The 25,183-nt window shown below is 44.2% G+C and overlaps 1 protein-coding gene across 1 annotated transcript in view; it reads left to right on the forward strand.

The window, feature by feature from the left end:
• The window catches only part of ZNF592 (zinc finger protein 592), a 1,193,995-nt gene that overhangs the window by 18,766 nt on the left and 1,150,046 nt on the right, over window positions 1–25,183 (forward strand). Inside the window, exon 2 of the mRNA XM_044077837.1 lies at window positions 175–353. Coding sequence (XP_043933772.1) covers window positions 175–353 — 179 coding nt within the window. The remainder of the gene's footprint in view (window positions 1–174; window positions 354–25,183) is intronic.

Below are 25,183 nucleotides of genomic sequence, written 5' to 3' on the forward strand. Positions count from 1 at the left end.
TATATATATATATATATATATATATGCGCCTGTATATTTCTAGTTCTATTTATATATGTATATATTTGTAGCTATTTCTGTACAAATGTGTGTGCGGGATGCATGTATTTTATTATTTCTTAACTTGACAGGATGACAGAGTACCCTAAACTGGCTTTGTTTTTGTTTCTCTAGACTTGTCAAGTCTGCCAGATGATGCTGCCAAACAAATGCAGTTATTCCGCTCATCAGCGTATTCATGCACACAAATCACCATACTGTTGCCCTGAGTGTGGTGCTCTGTGTCGATCAGCTTACTTTCAGACCCACGTTAAGGAAAATTGTCTGCATTATGCACGCAAGGTTGGGTTCAGGTTGGTAAAATGTGGGAAGTTTAAAAAATAAATGGTTGTAAGGTCTTAATATTATTTTAGAATATTTTAAGACATGATGTGTAGTTTAACTGTTTATCCAATTTGCACATTGTTTTTTAAAAAGTAGATGATGTAGCATTTTAATAGCATCATACTTGCTTGTTAAGGCTTCAGCTTCTGGCTGCTTGATCCACAGCAGTCAGATTTGTAGAGTAATGTCAGATGTTCATAAGATAACTATTGTGATATGATTAATTGCTTGCTAGGTTTCACACCAGACAGCTGTACAACAGTTCAGCTTGAATTATATAGCTGCTGGGCATCCCTGTGCAAGCTACACATGTCAGGAAAGTGCATGTTAAGGGAGAGAAAGGTCCAGACCATTTCCATTTCTTTTTTATTGCTACATTCAGCATTTGTAAGTCTGTACAAATATGCTGCTGTAAGTGATCTCCAGATCTGGGGTATGTGCTCACTTTGTGAGCTTTCATTTTTGTTTAATATTGTTTTTGCATTGCCTTGTGATTATCTGGTCAGATATGCGATTCTGAGATAAAGCTGAAGTCACCCCTGGAAAGGTCACCAAGAAGTGTACTTGTGGCCTGCTGATTCCACAGAAGAGATTTTAATCTTCATTATCTTTTCTTTCTTGGGCCTGAACACACAGATTACAGTTGGGTAATTTGTGCATTCTTATGAAAAAAAAAATCTATTGTGAGAAGCCTCTACCTCAAGTGCTGGCTTAGAGCACAAAAAGTTATTTGCTTTGGGCGAAAGTGTGGCTTCCCCTGTGGGTAAAATATTTCAGACACGTGCATCAAAGAATATAAATACTCTGTGAAGATGGTTAAGAAATTGTCTGTGAAAGCTTTCATTGGCAGAGAGGATTGGACCTTTTTGATCTTTCCAGTGAGGACCTGAGGGTGTTGGTCCCTCAAAGGCAAAAATTGGTTAGCTTTCTGCCTGCCATTTCCTGCAACTGCATCCTTGTTTGCCAGTACTTGCGGCTAACCGAGAGATACTGATGTCTCCATACCTCCAGTCTTATAATTTTAGTGCTTCGTCACAGCTGAAGGTGCCAGTAATCAGTTGTCCACAGCTGGCTAGTGAGTTCCTAACATAGTGAGAAGCCTGTCTATCCCTTTTGACATGCCAGCTGTTTGGGGGGGGGAGGCAGGGTAATGGCTGTCCAAAAATGCAGTTCACCAATAGGACTAAGACCAGTAGGATTTAATCAATCTGGTTGAGAAAGCCCATTCCCTTTACCCACAAAACTGTGCTGTCAGGCCCCTTGCTCCATATCTCTTAAGCTGCACTTGCTGCCAGTCATGAAGAGAAAAACGATCCAGGGTGGTCTTGTTTTTTTTGCCAGTATTTGCTTATCGAAGTGTTCAACTTGTCACATCAGTTGGATGTTTATCGTACTGATCACTGTTGCAGTAACCTTAGACGTTCTTCATATTTCACTGTTGCAGTCATTACATTTGGGTTATCTGCTTGCAGGTAGCCCTCAGCTGGCCTGATTATCAAAGTCTTGGGACCTGCGTTGGTTGCTGTCTCTTCTTCCATGAAGTCAGGGGTATAGTATAAAGCATGCAGCCGATGCCATTACATCAGTCTTTCTTGCTGTGTGGTGCCCGAAGCAGAAGCAGTTCACAAGTGCCGTTTGGCCGACTCCTGAAATTTTCCTTTTCGAGTTTCATAACCGAAGTCTTCAAAAAAGCTAAGTACCCCACTGGGGATCCTTTTTCTTCCTCTAAACCGATGTCAGTAAAAGTTAACAATTGTATTACTTGTGGAAAGCAGATACCTCATAAAGATTTTCATTTGTACTGCATTCCTTGCTTAGGCCCAGACCACGACATTCCTCTCTGTTGGTTTTGTGCCATATTCAATCCTCGTACTATTCGTCGTCTGTTCATTTTCACAGCTAACTATTTCGGTACTCAGTTTAATTATCCAGAAATGGCTTCGGTAAGCCATCCGACTACAGTCATTCCGAAAAAAACGTAAAGATAAAGACAGAGACAGACCACATAGGTCAAAGCTGCCGACGACGCTTCTGTTAAGCTAGTCACCAGTTCGCCAGTATTCAGTGAGGCGCTTTCTCAGCCCCTGATACCCGCTACTTCAGATTCGCAGGCCTCTACTGAGACGCATTCTGTGAGATGCTTTTTTGACTATGGAACCTGCGGATGTCTCTACCTTGGATGAGTCCAGAGCCGCTGTGCAGGCACCGGCTTCTGAGGGTGTATTCAGGCCTACTGACTTGCATATCAAACAACGCCATCTTCTTCTTCAAGGCCTAAAACTCTATCCACGCCTAGAAAACCGACGTCCAACCTGCATGGTCATGCCCATATGCCTAAAAAACAAATTATAAGAATGGCTGAAGACCTTATTACTCTAATTAGGGGAAGCCACCCTTCTCCCTCTAAGAGACCTAGAACTGATTTTCCTTCTGTTTCTTCTGATCAGGATTGTGAAATTTATATTTCTTCTGATGACCAGGATTTGCCCTTGTCTACCTATGAGAATTCTGATGCAGAGTACTCCATTCCCTCTGCTTCCCCTCCAGAATATTTTTCTTTTGGTGAAACTTTGCACACTCTTAGGGAGCAGTTATGCTGGGAAAGCCAGGATTACTTTGACTCCAAAAAGAGGCTTAGGGAATTCTTACTCCTGCCTCAACACAGGCCTTTAGGTATCCCTCCTGTACTGGCCGTTGTAGATGATGTCTTCTTGGAATTTAGCCTGACCCCAGACACCTTACCCTCCGGCTCCCAGGAAACCTGACTGGTATTAGAGTACCTGACTCTCACAAGTTCCTTTTTAAGAATCCTACTGCGGACCCAGAGCCCATTTCACAGGGACCTAAAGGCATTAAGGCTACTACTGCCCAAAACCCTACCCCTTCTGATAGAGATTCCAGGGCCCTGGACAGATGGGGTAAGAAGGTATACACTTCTGCTACTTTGGCCATTAGGGCCTTAAACTGCCAGTTCCATATGTTAAAGTACCAGCAGCATATTATTGGATTACTTAAACAGAAATTGATGTTGATTCCTGACTGTGCTGAAAATAAAGAATTACAGGATTTAATACATTCTGCTGAACAAGTTGGTAAACATACTTTGCAATGTGGTTTTGACTACTTAGAGGCATCTTGTAGGGCTGCTGTTACTGGGTCTGTTCTTAGAAGGCATGCTTGGCTTAAGGACCAAACTTTGCCAGATCATGTTAAAGCCAAATTACTGGATGCTCCCTTAAACCAAGACCAACTGTTTGGCAACAGAGCAGAAGTAGTACTTAAAAAGATGGAGGAAAAAGCTAAATGTATGCAAACTGTTAAAGATTTCTTGCAAGTACAGCCTTCCAGATTTAGTAGGCATTGGGCTTCTAAGAATTGGTCCTTTCCTGTCTCTTCCAGGCCTTCTCGGTCCAAGTCCAGGAACAGCAGACCACCCAGGCTACAGTCTCAAGGTACTCACAGGCCTAAGCAGTGGGGGGGCTCCCACTTCCAAAGCTGGAAGTAGTAGCACACCCTCCTATGGAAGACTGTCACAATTAAGACACCCCCCTATGGTAAACTGTCACAGTGACTTAACCTTAAACCTTCCAAGCCCTGCTCAACTGACCGCACCTTTAGAGGGAAAGATTGCCCTGCATGCAAAAAACTGGGAACTCATTACCCAAGATAAATGGGCTTTAAATATAGTTTCCCAAGGATACAAATTCCACTTCCACACCTTACCAGCCCCCAAAAGGTTGGCCAGACCTACCCCTAAATCAGTGGGCAGAGGCTCAACAGCAGGTTCTCTCTCTTCTAAGTATCAGGGCTATTCAGCCTGTCCCAGCAGAAAAATGGGAACGAGGTTTTTACTCCAGACTTTTCCTGGTATCCAGAAAAGACAACTCCTGGTGTCCTATCCTGGACCTATCCATCCTAAACACCTTTTTGGTAATTCCAAAATTCAAAATGCTAACTCTTCATCAGCTGCTTCCCATGCTAGGCAAAAATGTGTGGTTGGCAAGACTGGATTTAAAGGAAGCTTACCTGCACATCCCAATAAGGGATTCTTGCAGAAAATACCTACGCTTCAGAGCAGGCTATATGCACTATCAGTTCTCTGCACTGCCCTTTGGCTTATCTGCTGCACCCAGGGTATTCACAAAATGCCTAGCTCATTGCATTCTACAGGCAAAGAAATATTTAAATATACCCATGCCTGGACGATTGTCTAATTCAAGGAGAAAGACAGGACATGCTATTAAATCATCTGATATTTGTAAAGAATCTGCTAACCTTACTGGGGTACACCATAAACAAAAGGAAATCTCCTCTAATACCCTGCCAACAAATTGTATTCCTGGGAGCAAGCTTGAACACAACGTCCCATATGGCCTACCTCACGCCACAGAAACAAGTTTATCTGACAGCCTACTTCAAATTACTGGCCACAAAGACCCAGCTAACTGCAAGGAAAATACTGCAAGCTCTGGGGTTCATGGCCTCTTGCATCCATTCCATATGCAAGACTGCATATGAGGAAACTACAGTGGTATCTAAAAAGCCAATGGTGTCAACATTCTCAGGACCTGAAATCCATGATTCCTATCATCCCTTGTATAGAGACAGAGTTCCTTTGGTGGGTAGAGGCGTGCTACCACAACAAGGGACTGCCATTCACTCTACTCCCTACAACCCAAACAGACGCATCAGACTATGCATGGGGAACTCACTTGGCAGGGCAGTGCATTCAGGGCAAATGGAACCAGAGTCAAATGCACCTGCATATCAATCAATAAGAAATGTTAGCTGTACAGAATTCTCCGACAGCCTTCAAGGACCACATTCTTCCAGGACAATTATTGGTAAAGACAGACAACTTCACTGTTATGTGGTACATAAACAAGCAGGGGGGAACTCACTCATTCCCTCTCTGCAGACTAGCCATGGCTCTGTGGAACACAGCCTTGAGCTACCAAGTGCACCTACAAGCTCAATTCCTGCCAGGCAAGCTAAATTCACTGGCAGACAACCTAAGCAGAAATATCATGGACCCACACGAGTGGAAACTGGAACCAAAGATAGTCAACATGTTGAAAAACAAATGGGGGAGCCCAGAGATCTGTTTACCTCCCCTCAGATCTACCAATTGGACAAATTATGCACAAGGACTACCCACAGACAAGCTTGGAAAGTGGTTGCCCTGTCCTTCACCTGGGGAAAACCTCTCAGTTTATGCCTTTCAACCCTCTGCCTCTCCTCTCCAAAGTTCTACCAAAGATCAAACAAGACAAGCCAAGGACAATACTCATTGCACCAGACTGGGCACGCCAACACTGGTATTCCCTCTTGTGCAGTGTGTCACTGCTGGAACCATGGCACCTGCCTCAGACCCCTTAAGGGTCCCAGCAGGAGGGTCAGATTCTGCACCCCCAGCTTCAAACCCTGAACCTTGCAGCCTGGCTAATTACCTGAGCTCTCCATTACCATCCCTCAGTAAGCAAGTGCTGGATGTCATTCTGGAGGCAAGAAGGCCTAGTACTAGAAAATCCTGTGCTGAAAAGTGGAAAAGATTCTCTTCCTGGAGCCAGACTCAGGGGCCTGAAATTTGAGACCACCCAGGAGAAGTCCCTACTCCAACCTGGGACCTTAACTTTGTATTGGAAAAGCTCACTCTGCCTCCCTTTGAGCCAGTTACAACTGCAGAGTTGAAATTCCTTTCTTGGAAAACAGCCTTCCTTCTATCACTTCAGCAAGAAGAGTGTCATAATTACAGGCCCTCATGGCAGTGGAGCCCTTCATCATCTTCCATGCAGACAGGGTGTCCCACAGGACCAATCCTTCCTTTATGCCCAAGGTGGTATCTAGTGTGGCCCTTAATCAGTCTGTTCATTTGCCGTCTTTCTTTTCTATTCCACAGAGCAAAGGAGAACGAATACTACACTCTTTGGACGTGCACAGACCACTTAGATTTTATTTAGACAGGAGTAAGCCTTTCAGGAAAACTGAACAGCTGCTAGTTGCCTTTGCTGCAGGTGCAGAGGGGAAGGCCATTTTAAAGCAAACCATTTCTAAATGGATAGGCCATTGCATTCATTTCTGCTATAAGCACCATGGAAAACCTACCCCACAGGGGATAAGATCACATTCCACCAGGGCTGCATCTGCTTCAACAGCCTTTCTCACAAGTGTTCCTACCAGGGACATCCTAGAAGCTGCTAACTGGAGTTCTGTTCATACCTTCACCAAGCATTACCACTTGCCTATTTTGTCTAAATCCAGAGCAGGTTTTGCCACTGCAGTCTTGCAGGGCCTAATAGCTGGTCCTAATGCTCTGTAATTGCCTCCTCCATTCCTTAGCTTTGGGAATCTACTCAAATGTAATAACTGCAACAGTGAAACACGAAGAACATAGTACATTTGTGTCCACTTACCATAAATGTAGATGTTAGAGTGTATTCACTGTTGCAGTCCTGGTTACCCTCCCTCCAGCCCCCTGACTTCTGTTTGCTATATCTCTCTTCTTGTTTTCTGTATTTAAGCTTTATGGTGTATTTGCTTATAGTTGGAGGTGTAACCCTGTATATAATTGCTTCCCATTATGGAGGCACCTAACATCTGGAGCAAGAAAAACTGATGTAATGGCGTCGGCTGCATGCTTTATACCCCTGACTACCTGACATCATGGAAGAAGAGATAACAACCGATGCAGGACCCAAGACTTTGATAATCAGGCCGGCTGAGGGCTACCTGCAAGCAGATAACCTAAATGTAATGACTGCAACAGTGAATACACTTTAACATCTATATTTATGGTAAGTGTACACAACTGTACTTATACATGGGTTGGATTTAACAACTGGCCAGCTGCCAAAACATCAGGGCACGTTCCATGTGCCAAAGCTGTCTGGCAGCTTAAGCTGAGCTGACTCCAACCCCTTCAGAACTATACCACCATCAAAAAATATGCTTCCCTGAGGCTTGCAAGGATAGATGGTCGGCTTGTGCTGATGTCATGCAGTATTCTTCAGTCTTGGGGTGTCCTGCTGAAAAGAGCCAAACATCTAGCCAGCATACCAAAGCCCTTACACCTTCTGAGCACCATGTGGCAGATGTGTCCTACATGCAAGGCATAAGGTACATATGTGTGACACAAGAGTACCTAATCCTCAGAACAACATTTTATATGCTGCCAGTCTGAACGCTACCTTTGAATTTGGTCTGCAAGATGTTCACAGAGTTGGTTCAACTACTGAGCCTTCTAAAATTAATTGCCCGTTGGCATCTTTCTTCTTTTTTTCATATTACTTTAGTTTACATGTCATCCAGGAAAGGAAAATGTGAGTTCGAGAGGCATCCTCCCCATAAAGATAGATCCAGAATGTGCCCTTCTTTTTCTTTAGGTGCTGCACATGACCATACGCAGTGTGGTATTTGCCAGGAGTTTTCCCTAAGACACTCTGCAGTCATCTCTTATAATTTAAAGAACCAGCAGTTGAAGCTTTATTTTATTTTACATTCGTTAACTGGGGGTGTCTGACTGAGATTTAAAGGCCCTTTTTCAGCAGAGGCCCAGGAAGAAAAGCTCCACATAGAAAAATTACAGATACAGTTAGTTAATTTAGACATGATCAGTATACAAACAGATTGCAAAAGACATGTTTTTACAGAGAAATGCAGCACATCAACAGTTACAGTGGAGAGAACATGGCCGGATCTGCCTGCCCCGATGTTCAGCTGCCACTGAAGATAAAAAACAAAAAGGAATATACTTATCCTGCTGCTGTCCAGCCTTCACCTGCAGTATCCATTGGGTTGGCTGAAGAACCAGAAGACTGTCCAGTGCCAGCATCGGCTCCGTGTGACACGACACAGTTGGGGACTGACACAAAGTTGTCTACCCACATCTCCGCTGAGGCTATGCCTACGTCTGGTGCAGATGTACAGGGGGAACTGCAGCCGATTATTTCTGAAGCACCTTAGGGGGATTCCCTAAATTCTTGTTAGGGAAGCGGTGTCTGGTACTGTCATTATATCTTGCTGAACCCTCTAGATTTGTTAAAGCTGATATCCCTTTGAAAAAGAAGCAGAAGACTAAGCGTGTGGCCCCTTTGGCTAAGGGTCCCCACAAAGAATGCAGGATTTTACACGTAGGCTTTTCAGTGCTCTTATGGCTTTTAAGATCCCTCAAGAAATATCTGTTCCCTGGTCTTCCACTCTATCCAAATGTCCTAGGGACTCTGGTTCTGCTGATGAAGAGTTGGACTCTGAAGAGTTATTGGCTCACTCTCTTGTCAGGTCCACTCTTCTCTTGCCTTGGTGTCTGAAGAAGAGGATTAACTTTATCCTGATACTCCAGTGGAAGAATTGTCCTTTGGGGATATGGTAGTTCTTATGATGTAGCATTTTAAGTGGGATTGCTCCCTGGTTTGTGACATCCAAAAAGGTAATATGAATTCTTGCAGATAGATTCTCCTGGACCTTCTGCAGTCCCTCCAGTGCTGGATTTTCCTTTTGAATACTTTCACTGCAGCTTTTCAGGCCCCTGATTCTCAACTTTCTGCCCCTAAGAAACTGGACAGGTTCTGTAAAGTTCCTGAAACTCAGAAGTTTTGTATAAAAGCTCTTCCTACAATCCTGTTATTTCTGAGCCACTGATAAACCTTCCAATTTGCTGTCCTCTTAGGAGTTTTTACCTTCTCATAAGGACAGCCATGCCTTGGACAGGTGTGGTTAAAAAAAAAAAAAAAAAAAAAAGTATACAACTCTGCTACCTTAGCTTTCAGGGCAGTTAATCACCAGACCCATATGACTAGGTTTGCCCTGGCTGTTCTGTCCCAGTTTGGGGGCATTCCGGCTGATGTGATTGATTTGAGAGAGCAAGACTTCTGCCATTTTCCTTTTGAGTTTTACTTCTCACCTGGCGTATTCTGTTAAATACAGTTAAGATGCTGCTGATGCCTCCTCTAGGGCAGCTGCAGCTGGATCTGGATCTGTATTGAGGAAGTATTTTTTGATATTCATCATATTGATTACTGCTGCAGTAGGATTAGCTATATGGTTTAAATCCTGCCCAGCATTTAACAGCTGGACAGCTTTCAAAGCTTCAAGGCATGTTCCATGTGCCCAAACTGTTAATTAGTTCAAGCTGAACTGGGTAAAAGACAGGTTTTGTTTGAAGCCCTCCAGAGCCTTATTGCCACCGAAGAGTATGTTTCTCTGAGGTTTTTGGGGGTCGGCAGTCAGCTTGATGTTCTTCGTCTTCCATTGCTGCAGTCCTGACTATTGGGTATAGTCCGCGTCCAGTCGGCCCGAATACCAGAGTATAAGGCTGGCGTCGGTCAGAAGCGCATCAGACTGGCGTCGTCAGAGCCAGGTACTATCGCATGACCGGCGTCATATCCTCAGTCTGGTCGATGCAGAAGCAGTTTTGTGCAGGTTGGCGTACTGAAATACTTCGAAACGGAGTTTCAGAAGACGAAAACAGAGTTAGTAAGTACCCGAGAACATTTTGGTTTTCTTGCCTCAGTATTTTACGGATGTCAGAAAAAGTGAATAACTGTATTTCTTGTGGGAAACAGATACCTCATAGTGATTATCATACCTTGTGTATACCTTGTTTACGTTGTTGGTTGCGCTCTTGTGCTAGGTTTAACAAGCGCACTATTAAGAGGAGGTTAGACTGTGCCAGGATAGTGTTTGGGAAGCGATGCAATTATAAAATGCCGTCGGATGCTCGGCGCCCGCTCCCTCAAGCATAAGGATAAAACAGTGAAGCCTAGGGTTGAGGAACCGGCAGTGGTTCTTTAGAAACTCAGTGGAGCGGAGGTTTTGCCAGGAGTTTCCATGGAGTCCCAGGCAGAAACTATACTCTTACAGGATGTGCCTTCTCAGGAGGTAGGCCAGGCTGAGGGGGCTTCAGGTGACTGTTCTTCCCTCTCTTCCCAAGGTAGTTAGAGCCTCTCCTTCTGTTGCAAAACTTCGGTTCTGTACCTAAGAAACATATGCTTAAAATGGCAGAAGATTTGATTACTATGATTAGGGTTCTATGTTGATAGTTTTGAACAGTGTTCAGAGGCTTCAGAATCTTCTATGGAAGATATGCAGGAGTATCCTACTTATTCTGATTCTGATGTGGATGATTTCATTTTCAGAGACTTTGCATTCCATGAGGGAGCACTTTAAATGGGAAGGCCAGGATTACTCTGATTCAGGAAAAGGCTTAGGGAGTTCTTGTTTTTACCCCAGCATAGGCCTTTAGCTATTCCTCCTGTGTTGAATGTGGTGGAAGATGTTTTTGCAGAGGCTTCCCTGAATCCTGACTCTTTGCCTCCTGCTCCTGTTAAGCCTGATAGGTATTATAGGGTGCCAAGCTCATAAATATTTGTTTAAGAGTCCTAAACTATTTCTCAAGGGCCTAAGGGTGTAAAGGCTTCTGTGGTTAAAATCCTGTTCCCACTGATAAAGAGGCAAGGGCTTTGGATAGGTGGGGAAAGAAAGTGTATACTTCTTCCACTCTAGCCATGAGAGCTTTGAATTGTCAGTTTCACATGCTAAAATATCAGAATTACCTCCTTTCTTGAAATCTAAGGTGGATGCTTTGGTGGAAGGTATTGAGTGTAAAGAGTTGCTGGATTTGGTTCATGTGTCTGAACAAGTGGGTAAGCATTCTTTGCAATGTGGTTTTGATGCTGTACAGGCCTCCTCGAGGGTGGCTGCTACCAGTTCTGTTCTTCGCAGGCATGCCTGGTTGAAGGATCAGAATTTAGCTGAGCATGTTAAGACAAGGATTTTGGATGCTCCTTTACAGTCTGATGTGTTGTTTGTTTGCCTGTGGAAGCAGTTTTAAAGAAAATGGAGGACAAAGCTAAGTCTATGCAAACTGTTAAAGATTTTTTGCAGGTGCAGCCTCGTTTAGTAGAAATTGGCCTGCTAAGGGGTGGACATATCCTGCTTATGATTCTCAGTCTAGGGGTAGGTCTAGGCGTGGTAGGGGCAGGGCTCAAGGTTCTTTTAGGCCTAGAACAGGAGTTCACCTGCTCAGACTTCTGGTGAGGGCAGGGGTCAGTCCTTTCAGAACAGACCCAATGACCTGTCTTTTCAGCTGCCAGCAGATTCACGTTTGGCAGCTCCTTTGGGAGGAAGACTATCTCTTTTCAAAGAAAATTGGGATTTAATTACTCAAGACAAATGGGTGTTGGATATCATTCACCACGGTTACAGATTTTATTTCCATACAATGCCCCCTTTCAAAGGCATGCCAGACGTTCCTCCTCCACAAAGAAAAGAGGCTCACAAGCAAGTTTCTCAGTTACTTCACATAGGGGCCATTCAGCCAGTCCCTGTATCAGAAAGGGGCCTAGGATTTTATTCTCGCCTGTTCCTTGTACCAAAGAAGGGAAACAGGAGACCAATTTTGGATTTATCTATCCTCAACACTTATCTGGACATTCCCAAGTTCAAGATGTTGGCGTTACAACAGCTTTTACCTCTGCTGGGCAAAAATCACTGGATGGTAACTTTAGATCTCAAGAAGCTTACCTTGATGTGCCTATAAGGCTAAGTTGCAGGAAGTATCTGCGGTTTGGAGCTGGAAATTCTGATTATCAGTTCTCTGCATTGCCCTTTGGCTTATCTACTGCCCAGAGTGTTCACAAAGGTTCTGGCTCAGTGATAGCTTACTTCAGGCTTCAAGGAATTCAAATCTATCCTTACTTGGACGACTGCCTGATTCTGGCTCAACAAAAGGAAGTTCTTCTACAGCACCTGGAATATGTTATCGCAGTGCTAAGATGCCTAGGGTATTCTGTGACCGAAATAAAGTCCAGTCTAGTACCCTCTCAAGACATGTGCTTTCTGGGTGTGAGACTGAATACAGCAGCCAGATGGCCTTTTAACCCCGGACAAACAAAAGAGTCTGTCACTTTACTTCCATCAACTATCTCATCAGTCCGTGCTGACTGCAAGGACAGTCCTTCAAGCATTAGGGTTCATGGCATCTTGTATTCTGGTGCTTCCCAATGCCAAACTGCATATGAGGAAGTTACAATGGTATCTCAAAATGTATGGACACAGCACTGCCAGGATTTGGACACTGTCATTCAAATAATACCTTGCCTTCAAAAGAATTCTTGTGGTGGGCTCAGGAATGTCACCTAAACAAGGGACTCTCTGTGACCCGGCCAGAGGCAAGTCAGATCTTAACGACAGATGCCTCGGACATTGCTTGGGAGCTCATCTAAATGGAAAGTGGATACAAGACAAGTGGCCTGCCAGACTACAGCATCTACATATCAACATGAAAGAGATGTTAGCAGTCCAGTTTGCATTAATGGCTTTCAAGGAGTTACTTCTTCCAGGGCAGGTGTTGATTCTAACAGACAACACAACTGTCATGTGGTACATCAACAAGCAAGGGAACACATTCTTATCCTCTATGCAGGCAAGCAATGATTTTATGGGAGACTGCGCTAAGCCTGCAACTAACTCTTCAGGCAAGGTTTCTGCCAGGAGCACAGAACTCCTTAGCAGATGTGTTAAGCAGACAAATCATGGATCCCCACAGTGGAAACTGGATCTTCATGTATTTCAGAAACTGACAGTGTCATGGGGAACTCCAGACATAGATCTGTTCGCTTCTCCACTAAACCACCAGCTGCCAAAGTATTGCACAAAGGGGTTTCATCACACGGCTTGGAAAGTGGATGCTCTGTCTTTCAGTTGGAAAAACCTTCATGTGTATGCCTTTCCACCTCTACCTCTTCTTCCAAAGGTACTGTTAAAGGTCAGACAAGACAGGCCAAGGATGATTTTGATAGCTCCAGATTGGCCTCGGCAACACTGGTACCCTCTGCTAGTCTGGTAAAGAAGCCTCCATGGCCTTTACCTCTGATTCCTCATCTGTTATCTCAGAAGGACGGTCATCTGCTCAATGTCAAGCTACACTCTCTTCATCTAACAGCTTGGCATATTCTGTGTTGAAACACAGCAGGTCTCAACTTCCTCAACAAGTTTTAAATGTGATTATGGAAGCTAGAAGACCTAGTACAAGGAAAGTGTATGCAGAAAAATGGAAGAGATTTTTATTTTGGAGTACAGCAAAGAATTTGGAGATTTCAGAGCCTAATTTGAGTGTGGCTCTTCAATATCTTACTGAATTATTGGACAAAGGTTTGTCCTTCTCTTCCATAAAGATTCATGCTGCAGCAATTTCAGCTCACTATGATTGTGACCCACCTTTGTTTTCATCCTTTGTTCAAGCAGTTTCTTAGAGGGCAAAGAATATAAGACCCCGAGCTCCTACTCCTGCTTGGGATCTCAATTTTGTGTTGGAAAAACTTACTCTACAACCTTTTGAGCCTGCAGCTACTGCTGAATTGAAATACTTGTCATGGAAGACTGCTTTTCTGTTGGCTATTACTTCTGCAAGAAGGGTGTCTGAGTTGCAGGCCCTTATGGCAGTAGAGCCCTTTTGATTTTCCATAAGGATAGGGTATCATTACTAATCCTTCTTTTATGCCTAAGGTGGTTTCTAGTGTGGCTTTAAACCAAACTATTCATTTGCCTACGTTTTTGCAGATCCTCAAAATAAAGGGAAAAGATTTTGCACACTTTAGATGTACACAGGCAATTGCGTTATTATTTAAGCAGGACTAAGGATTTTAGGCAGTCTCAGCAGTTGTTTGTTTCTTTTGCTTTGAGTTCTCAGGGCAAGCCTGTGTCAAAACAAACTATTTCTAGGTGGATTGGCTTTTGCATTGCATTTTGTTATTCCCATCATGGCAAGGAGATTCCAGCTGGGATTAGGCCTCATTCCACTAGGGCTACTGCCACTTCAACAGCATTTCTAAGGGGTGGCAACTAAGGATATTTTGGAAGCAGCTACTTGGAGTTCAGTGCATACTTTCTCTAAGCATTATCACCTTCCTATCTACTCTAAGTCTAGGGCTGGTTTTGCCACAGCTGTTTTGCAAGGCATGTTGTCAGCTCCTACTTCTTTATAATTTGCCAGCCTCCCTTACCTCTGCTTTGGGATTCTACCCAATAGTCAGGACTGCAGCAATGGAAGGCGAAGAACATAGTACAGTTTTGTACCTACCATAAATGTAGATGTTCGAGGATTCCATTGCTGCAGTCCAATTTACCCCTCCTTCCCCTCTGTATTTAGGGGTGGTTGTATAGGTGAGTTTATATGCTTATGTTTTTGTATATATTGTAGTATATATTGTACATGTTTTGGTGCAGGTTTTTGGGACTTGTCTTTTAGGGTCTTCTGACATCTGGGGCAAGAAAAGACTGAGGATATGGCGTCGGTCATGCGCATTAGTACTCTGACGTACTGACGTCAGTCTGATGCGCCCTGACCGACGTCAGCCTTATACTCTGGTATTCGGGCCGACTGGACGCGGACTATACCCAATAGTCAGGACTGCAGCAATGGAATCCTCGAACATCTACATTTATGGTAGGTACAAAACTGTACTTTCTGTTCCTTTGCTAGGCAGATAAGCTATTCTTGGGGGAAAATACTTCTATTTTCTTATTTGGGTTGCTGTTTTATCCTTTTCCTCTTTGGGAAAGTTAATGTAACGCTAGGAGTGCTGTGTTTTAACAGACTGTCAAGAGACTGTAACATCATTTTAAACAGAGTTGTCATGTTTCCTGTCAATTTAAAAGTTGTGTAAAGCAACTGAAAATATTTTTTCTACAGAGAAGTTGTTTATTACAGCTGGCATATTGTTTTGAAGTGCATTTACTGTGATGTCCTTCAAGAATGCAACTGCAGTCATAACATATGGGTTGTCCTGCCTCAGGCAGCCCTCGGTCGGCCGGATTCCAAAGTCTGGGTCCGACGTCGGCTGATGTCGCATTTCTCTCCGACGTCAGTGCGGCTGGAGTATATAAGCATCAGCCGACGCCATTTTCTTCAGTCTTTCTTGCCGCGCGGTGCCCGAAGCAGAAGCAGTTCGCAAGTGCCGGTCGGTCAGCTCCTGTATTCTTCGATCCGAAGTCATCAAAAAAGCTAAGTACCCCGTTGGGGACCTTTTCTTGCCTCAGCCGATGTCAGAAATTACTGAAAAAGTTAACAATTGTCTGTCTTGTGGTAAACAAATACCTCATAAGGATTTCCACTCTTACTGTCTTCCTTGCCTTGGCCCAGACCACGACGTCTCGGCCTGTGTCGCCTGTGCTCGCTTCAGTAAGCGCACTCTCAGGCGCCGGGCAGAGTTCACTGAAGACTTCTTCAGCGATAAATTTGCTTATACAATGCCGTCAGAACTTCCGACATCGCAGACTCCTAAGAAACGAAAAGACCGGGACCGACATCCTCGGCCCGCGTCTTCCACCGACTCCACTCCAAAACCTACCGCGAGTGCTCCGGTTCCCCCCGAGACGGTTATTTTACCGCTCCGAACCGAAGACACCGCATTACCGATACCTCCGATACCGGAGGCCACACCGACGCCAGTTATAGATTTTCCTCCGGACACTGAAACCGAGGAAATGCCCGAGACCATTGCTGTAGATAAGGTCACTCCTGCACGTGGAGCTGCTAGGCCTCCTATGGCCATGTCTATTAAGGCCTATACACGTGCTAAGGCAGCCAGCAAGACCAAGCACCTTTCTGTTAATGCCTTACCTCAGCCTACTCCTGAAGCACAAATTATGACTATGGCCGCAGACTTAATTTCCATGATTAGAGGTTCACAGGCCCATCCTGAGAGAGGATCCCAGCCTCCTTCTGATAAGAGGCCCCGGGTTGAACCCTCTGACCCTATTCCTTCAGATGAAGATTCTGAGGACTCTGTTCACTCCGATGGCCAGGAAGAGCTCTTCCAGACCTATGAGGACTCTGATGCAGAGGACTCCATCCCCTCGGCCTCCCCTCCTGAGGACATTTCTTTTGGGGAAGTTCTGCATACCATGAGGGAACATTTTGAGTGGCAAGGCCAGGAATATTCTGATTCCAGAAAGCCTTGAACCTTCCTTAAAAGCCCCAACACAGGCCCTGGCTATACCTCCTGTGCTGGATGTTTTGGATGATTTATACTCTGACTCCAGTGTTACCCCGGATACTCTTCCTCCTGCTCCGGCCAAGCCAGACAGATATTACAGGGTCCCAGAAACACATTCTCATTTCTTTAGGGCCCATGCTGTTGATTTAGAAACTATTTCTCAGGGACCTAAAGGGGTTTCAGCATCCACCTCAAAATCCTTTGCCTTCCAACAGGGAAGCTAGGTCATTAGAGAGATGGGGGAAAAAGGTGTACACCTCCACTACTTTATCTATGAGAGCTCTGAATTGCCTCTTTCATATGTTTCAATATCAGGATTACCTGTTAGATGATTTACAGAAAACATTGGCCTCTCCTGAACCTTTAGACAGGAAGTCTTTGCAGGAAGCTGTACATAATTCTCAGCAAGTCAGCAATCACTTTCTGCAGTGTGGATATGATGCATTGGAAGCTTCATGTAGGGGAGCTATGACAGGGGCGGTCATTCGTAGACATGCATGGTTAAAAGAACAACCTCTACCAGATCATGTTAAGGCAAAACTTCTTGATGCACCCTTGGAAAAGAACAAGCTTTTTGGTGCTAATGCTAAAGATGTGTTAAAGTCCATCGAGGAGAAAGCCAAATCAGTTCAGACGGTCAAAGATTTCCTCCAGGTTCAGCCACCCAGATTCAGCAGGAATTGGCCTTCTAAAAACTGGTCCTTTCCTAATCCTGGAAGATTTCAAAGGGGCAAAAACAGGCGTGGCCGAGGAAGAGGACAATACAGAGGTTCTTACAGGGGACGACAATGGCAACCAGCAAACCAAAGAAGTGACAAAGGGGTCTCCCCTGCCCCACAGGGACAATCTCAATGACTTTCCTCTACTTCCGCTGACCAAGGAGCAAATAGAAGCTCCCTTGGGGGGAAAATTATCTCTGTTTTCAGACAATTGGCACAAATTGACAAAGGACAAATGGATTTTGGACATTATAGACCAAGGTTACAGGTTCCACTTTCATACCTTACCAAGAAAACAAGGCATGCCAAACCTACCACAAAACCAGAGGGCAGAGGCTATCAAGCAAATTTCTCTGCTTGCTAAGATCAAAGCAATAGAAAGAGTTCCACAACAAGAACAAGACCAGGGGTTTTACTCAAGACTGTTCCTTGTTCCAAGAAAAGAAACTCAATGGAGACCAATACTGGATTTGTCAGCATTAAACACCTTTCTCATAGTACCAAAGTTCAAAATGCTGACTCTACAGCAACTCCTTCCCATGCTGGGCAAGGAGTCTTGGCTGATTACTCTGGACCTCAAGGAGGCATACCTGCATGTCCCTATCAGACACAGCTGCAGAAGATACCTCAGATTTCTTGCAGGACCAGAGCATTATCAATTCTCAGCATTGCCATTTGGCTTATCTACTGCGCCCAGAGTATTCACAAAATGCCTGCTCATTGCAGGCTACAGGGGATCCAAATTTACCCGTACCTGGACGACTGCCTCATACAAGCGGACGACAAATTGATTTTGACAAAAAACTTGAACTATGTCATACAATTGCTACAGGCTCTGGGATACACAGTCAACTTCCAAAAGTCGAGACTTCAGCCATCCCAGCAAATAACCTTCTTAGGAGCCAATCTAGACACAGCCTCTCAAATGGCTTACCTGACAGAAGACAAGCAAGAGAAGTTAACTCGTTATTTCAAAGGTTTGGCAAAACTCACCCAGATGACTGCAAGGAAATTCCTACAGGCCCTGGGTTACATGGCATCCTGCATTCTCCTGGTTCCATTAGCAAGACTACACATGAGAAAGCTTCAATGGTACCTAAAAAGCCTATGATCTCAGCACAGCAACAACCTAGAGACAACCATACCGCTCATTCCATGTCTACAAAAGGAATTCCTATGGTGGGCCTCGGTAAGCCAGGCAAACACAGGTATGTCTTTCAAAAAACCTCAGATGATACAGACCATGACCACAGACGCCTCAGACCTTGGATGGGGGGTGCACATGGAGGGCAGATGTATACAAGGACAATGGTCTCCAAAGGAAACACATCTGCATATAAACCAAAAGGAAATGCTGGCAGTAATGCATGCCATCGAGGCCTTTCGGCAACAACTTCAGCAAGGCCATCTACTGATACGGACAGACAACACCACTGTGATGTGGTACATAAACAAGCAAGGGGGCACCCATTCTTACCCCCTTTGCAGACTGACAATGAATCTTTGGGACAAATCACTGAGCCTAAACATACAGTTGCAATCCCAGTTTGTTCCAGACAAAGACAATGTGCTGGCGGACAGCCTAAGCAGGAATTTCATAGATCCACACGAGTGGAGGTTACATCCGAAAATCTTCACACAACTCACTTCGACATGGGGCAGGCCAGAAGTAGACCTATTTGCCTCCCACCTCAACCATCATCTACAAAAATTCTGTTCAAGGACATATCATCCACAAGCTTGGAAAATAGATGCTCTTTCATTCAACTGGAACTCCCTAAAAATCTATGCATTTCCACCTCTGCCACTGATGACCACAGTATTACTAAAGATCAAAGCAGAGAGGCCCAAGAGGATCCTAATAGCTCCAGACTGGCCAAGACAACACTGGTATCCACTACTACGGAACATATGTCACAACAAAAAGTGGGTCCTTCCCCAATGGCCCCTACTTTTGACTCAACACAACTTCAAAACAGTGCATCCAAACCTTCAGACGCTGCAGCTAACAGCCTTGGAGATTCCATGAATAACCTCAATGTATCTCTCTCCAAGGAAGTTCAGCGGATATTAACAGAAGCTCGAAGACCATCCACCAGAAAGGTTTACTTAGCAAAATGGAAGAGATTCAGCATTTGGAATACCAGCAAGGGACATGATGCATCATTGTTGAACATCCCACTCATCCTGGAATATTTGGCAGATATGCTACAGAATGGACTCTCCTATTCTTCCATAAAGATACATGCTTCAGCTATTTCAGCTAGATATAACACTGATCCACCTGTGTTTTCACATCCTTTGTTAAGGCAATTCCTCAGGGAATCAAGAACATTAAGCCACCAAGAAAGGCTCCAGTGCCAGCTTGGGACCTCTACTTTGTCCTAGAAAAACTGACTCTACCTCCCTTTGAGCCAGCAGCTTCAGTGGACTTACAATTTCTCTCATGGAAGACAGCTTTCCTGTTGGCAATCACCTCAGCAAGAAGGGTTTCGGAACTACAGGCCCTAATGGCAATACCACCGCTCATAATCTTTCACAGAGACAGGGTCTCCTTAAGAGCCAACCCTACTTTTATGCCAAAGGTGGTATCCAGGGTTTCTTTAAATCAAGCTATTCACCTGCCTACCTTCTTCCCCAATCCTGAGAGCAAAGGGGAAAGACTGTTGCATACCTTGGACATTCACAGACAACTCCGCTATTACCTGGACAGAACCAAGACCAGTAGGAAGTCTGATCAGCTTTTTGTAGCTTACGCCCCTGGAGTACAAGGAAAAGCAATTTCCAAACAGACTATTTCAAAATGAATTGGACATTGCATCAGATTTTGTTATTCCTTCCATGGGAAGAATGTTCCAGCTAATGTCAGACCACACTCCACCAGAGCTACAGCCACCTCTACAGCATTCTTAAGAGGGGTGCCTGCAAAAGACATTCTAGAAGCTGCTACATGGAGCTCCGTGCATACATTCTCCAAACACTACAATCTCCCTTTATACTCCAGATCCAGAGTAGGCTTTGCTTCGGCAGTCCTGCAGGGTTTGATTGCCACACCATCTCTTTCCTAGAGCATTCCTTCTCCCCCAGCTAAGCTATGGTACTCAACCCATATATTATGACTGCAGTTGCATTCTTGAAGGACATAGTACAGTTTTGTACCTACCATAAATGTAGATGTCCGATAGATATGCAACTGCAGTCGGATTTTCCCTTCCTCCATACCCCTCTATGCCTTGTGTCCACTCCTATCCCTGTTTCTCTTGGCTGGGGATATCTGTTATGGTGTATCTGTTTATTGCTTACTTATTTGTCTGGAATCCTGTTTTTGTCTTCCAATTTGATTACAGCCTTCCTTGGAGGGCACCTGGCATCTGGGGCAAGAAACACTGAAGAAAATGGCGTCGGCTGATGCTTATATACTCCAGCCGCACTGACATCGGAGAGAAATGCGACATCAGCCGACGTCGGACCCAGACTTTGGAATCCGGCCGACCGAGGGCTGCCTGAGGCAGGACAACCCATATGTTATGACTGCAGTTGCATATCTATCGGACATCTACATTTATGGTAGGTACAAAACTGTATTTTTTTCTGTCAGCAAAGTAACTTTTGTAGACTGTTGGTGTTTACTGTCATTTACTGCTTGTCTTCCCTGGGAAAGGGGCACGATTTTCGGTTTGACCATGGAAGATACCATTGGTCCCACAGTCAGTACTTGAAACCACAAAAAAAAAAAAAGCAAACCGCGTTTGCCACCACACCACAGCAGGCTAGCAAATTGCCTCAGCCACAGGTAGGTGACTCTGGTGTGGCCATTTATTGTACCCAAGACCACTCATCTTTTACCCCAGATCCATGTGGTGTAACACCTACAAGCATTATGGACTTAGGATTAGCCTTTTCTTCTGCAGTTGTTGGGGTACCTTAGTGGAAATAGGAGAGCCACTCTTGCAGGTCCTAGGGAGAGAGAACATGCAAGGTTTCATTGTTGTGTCAGAATGCTGTGCCCATCCCTGGAGAAGCTGCCGCTGCCATTAATAACACTGTTGGGTCCATTTTTCCTGTCAAAGAAAAACGTGCATCAACTCCTCATTTCTTCATATAAGAGTAGTTTACTGGGTTTGGCTCAGGGTGTAATTCAAGCTATTAATCTTTAAGTAGTTTCTAGTAAACATGGGATACCTCTTTTTCTTGAAGATATTCAAGATTCTGAATCTGTACAGAAAGATGCAGGGACTGACTGGATTTTTTCGTCAGATTTCTGATTGACTGAGAGGAGCTCAGTTTCTGATCCTCCATGTGGGGTTTGTTTCTCTGAGGCTTTTGCTAGTGTGTGTCAGTGTTTTTATTGGGAGAACACTGAGGTTTCTTATTCCCTCAAAAATGCTGTGAGTTGTTAGAAGGATTTTATAGATCCTCCACCAATTCCTCCTGTTGTGTCTGCTTTAATAGATGTATATTACGGCCTGCAATTTTCCTGATAGTCAGCTAACTGCCCCTAAAAAGTCAGATAGAAAGCATAAAGTTTATTGGTCTTTTAAAGTCTTATACTATGTTCCCAAACCTGACCCAACAGCAATAGGTTTAGCTGATCCCACTGTGGCTACGCACCGTGTCAATTCCAGTCCCCACTCTTCCTGATAAGGATTGTAAAGTTATTGTTAGGTATGGAACAAAAGTGTATACGTCTGCGGCTTTTGAATGTCAAAATTTTACATTGTCAGGCTCTTATGTGCTTGTTTTGACTAATTGTGAAAGTATGAAGAGTGTTTTATCAGTCTGTTCCAGTCTGATCCAAACTTGGTGTCTTACAAAGAGTATTGGATCATAGAGCTCTGGTTCTTCCCCTACTCACAATTCTTTCCTCCTAGCTGATTTAACTCCGATCTCATTTGCCGCCTGTTAGACCAGACATGTTTCCCAAGAGCTCTGCTTTCATAATAAGTGATGGCCACTTCTGATTGAAATCTTCACTCCTCCCTTAGGATCGTGGTTAGTTTTTTTTTTCTCTAAATAATTAAAAATTAATATAGTTAGATTGTTAGGCATTCTAGATTGCTGATTTAGAAATATTTTTCTAGTGTGCTGTGATAGAACTTTATATATTCACATTTATAAAGATGTAGATCTTAGTGTACGCAGTAGTAAAATTAGATATTAATATAGTTTTGTTTTTTTTTTTGTATATACATAAACAATTTCTTTGTCTGTTTGTTCCACAGCATTCAAAGTAGGTTGTTGTAATTTTTTTCCAGTGTGAAAAAGTTTGTTCTGATGTCTGAAAAGTCTACTGGTTTCAAAAGGTGTTCAGCTGTGGACACAAGTTTACCCCCCCCCCACACCAATGCTCATTCCCTCTGTGTTTATTGTTTGGGTAATTCCCACTAATAGGATAGTTGCAGTATCTGTGCTACCTTTGGTATCAGAGCGCTTCAAGGCAGAAGGGAGAAACTTGTTCTCAAGGACTTATTTCCCTCTCAGACAGAGTCCAATATGTCCTCTGAATCCAAGGCATCTTCCACTTCTCCTTCCGACAAAAAGAGGGAAAACGAGAAAGATCCAAATAAAAAAGAGAGAGAAAGATCTAAAGAGAAACATACTGACAAATTGAGAAGAGACCAGAAGAAAGGGTAGGAAAATGAAAAAAAAATAAAGTTCTCCAGATCCAAGCACTTTTCTGTGTTTGGCACCTAAGTTGTTTAGAGTTGGATCCAACTGCAACTAGGGTTCAAACTGCCTCTCCGAAACTTTTTTCCTCTGGGGCCAGTCAGCTGTAGACTTCATTCACTGATAATTCAGCAAAAGCTACCAAGACCAGCATCTGTAACTTTTTCTTTGAGGTCTGGCTGATCCACCAGAAGTCTGAGATGGTAGTCAACTGCATGATGGGGAAATTCCTCAGGGCACAGATTCAGCTGGGGATCCTCCTGACCACATCTTAGAGGACTGGGACAGAATTAGGTCCTTTGACACTGCCCACCCATTTTACAACACAGTGTCACTTTCTGGAGTCGACATTTATGGGTCCAAACTTCGCCACCACACCAATGTCAGATCTGATAGCCCTGGAGACTTCTGCTTAGACATCTTCCCTCACTTTCTGAACACCTTTGCCTCCAGGGTGGGAAGAGTACTGGAGCCAGAGTGTCAGAGTTGAAGCTTTGATGGCGGAGTCTGTTCCGAAGTTTTCGGAACCCTCACTCTCCATTGGTACATCTGTTATGGACAGCTTGCCTCAGAGGTCCTCTTCAGAACCGATCTCTTTTGGAGTCTGAAAGCTTACCAACTCTGCTGATAGGGGTAGTTTCTCCTCAGCTCCATTAGCTGTGTTGGATTTTGAGGCTGTGGAGAAGACTTTGGCTGGACCATAGAGACTGGTGCATGCACAGAGTTCAGATCCATCATCACTTCCAGTGGATCCTGTGCTTGCTTCCTCTGATTGGGTTTGCCTGTCCCTGTAAACCTGAATCTACTTGGAGGCAGCTCGATGTCTGAGCTCCCAGTCTGAGTCTGGGGAGTTGCCATCGGATCCCCTGAGACACATCCATTGGAAAAGGACATGCAAATGGAAACATATGGACTCCTCTCCAGAGTCTGTGAAGACATGGACTTAGATGATGGAGAAGATTCCCTGTCTCCTTTGGGAATATTCTGGAATTGATGAAACAGAGAGGGTTCATCCATAGAAATTCCTTCTGATGAGTCTGTGTTCCTTGAAGCTTTTTGGGTCTGGCCCATCGATATACTGGATGGCCCCACCTCCTGATGCTTTGTTAGATCCCATCACCTCGAAGACTTGTAAGGAACCTAGTGTGGCAGCACCTATCCCAAAGAACATAGACTGGATTTTGGTTTCCCCGAAGGACAGGAAATATTGGTTAAAGCCCCTAGATGCTCTGGTGGTAGCAGCAGCCACAGAGAAGCAACTATTAGAAGAATGTTCCTCTGTCCATCCCCCAAATATGGAGAAAGGGCCATTGGACAGACTAGGGAAATGGATGTATGCATCAGTGACTTTTGCAGTTTGAGCACTGAACTATCTAGCACACCTGGCACATTTCCAGAGAGACTTGATCAAAGAACTTTCCAAGTCTCTTTTGGGTAGCTTACCTATGGACATCCAAAACATTTGGGTGCCCAAACATCTCCCTTGCAGTCTTCAACTGTGGCTGCTATCTAACCAGCTGATGGTACATCAAGAACAACTGGTATAAGTATTACCATGCCTGGATGCAGCTGTTCATGTAATTACATGGAAATCTTTAAGTCATCCTTTCAGTGCACTGTTTGACGGTTCCATCTTGTTTGAACCTAAAGTAAAAAAAAAAAAAAACTTACTAGGAGCGAACATGACATTAAGACCTTGTATGACATGGGAATCCATTTTTCTGCTTCCAGAATATCCTTTTCTAGGAATCAGAGGAGGCAGAAAGCTACTGTTTTAAAAAGTCCCAAGGTTTTCAGGGGATAGACTTCCTTGAGGTGGAAGCAATCAGAATGGATACCGCCAAAAGAGGAAAAAAATGGTCCACACAGTCAAGGTTTCCGTGGGCAATTCACTGTGAAACCTTAGCAGTACCTGAATGCTTACCTGACTGCTGCTTTCTGGAAGCAGTGTGGGGACCCTTTTCCTTCACCCTTTACCTTGGCAAACTGTAACTCCAATCCTTGGGGATTAAGGATTACCACCAGAGGATGTGCCATACCCTTTTGGCTTCTGTGAAGAAAAAATTGTGGATTCCAGATGCTGCAGATTCCAAATGATCAGGTAGCGTAACAGAGGTATCAAAGTTGCTTAACAGCAGTCATCCAACCCCCCCCCCCCCGCCCCATAGACCAGTGAAGCTCTATAGCCTGTTCCAGGTTCGTTATAGTTCCAAAATGACAGGGGACCTCAGACCAATATTGAATCTCAGCAACCTAAATCAGTATGTCAAACAGACAAGGTTCCAGATGGTTACAGTGCAGTTCATTTACATCTGTTGAAGAAGGAAGATTGGATGTGCCCTATAGATCTCCAGGATGCCTACTGTCACATCAAGGTCAAGAGACATTCCAGGAAATTTCTCTGTTTCTGGCTGGGAG

Source organism: Protopterus annectens, chromosome 7.part0 (assembly GCF_019279795.1).
Source record: "Protopterus annectens isolate FY-2018-M chromosome 7.part0, PAN1.0, whole genome shotgun sequence".
Lineage (NCBI taxonomy): Eukaryota > Metazoa > Chordata > Ceratodontiformes > Protopteridae > Protopterus > Protopterus annectens.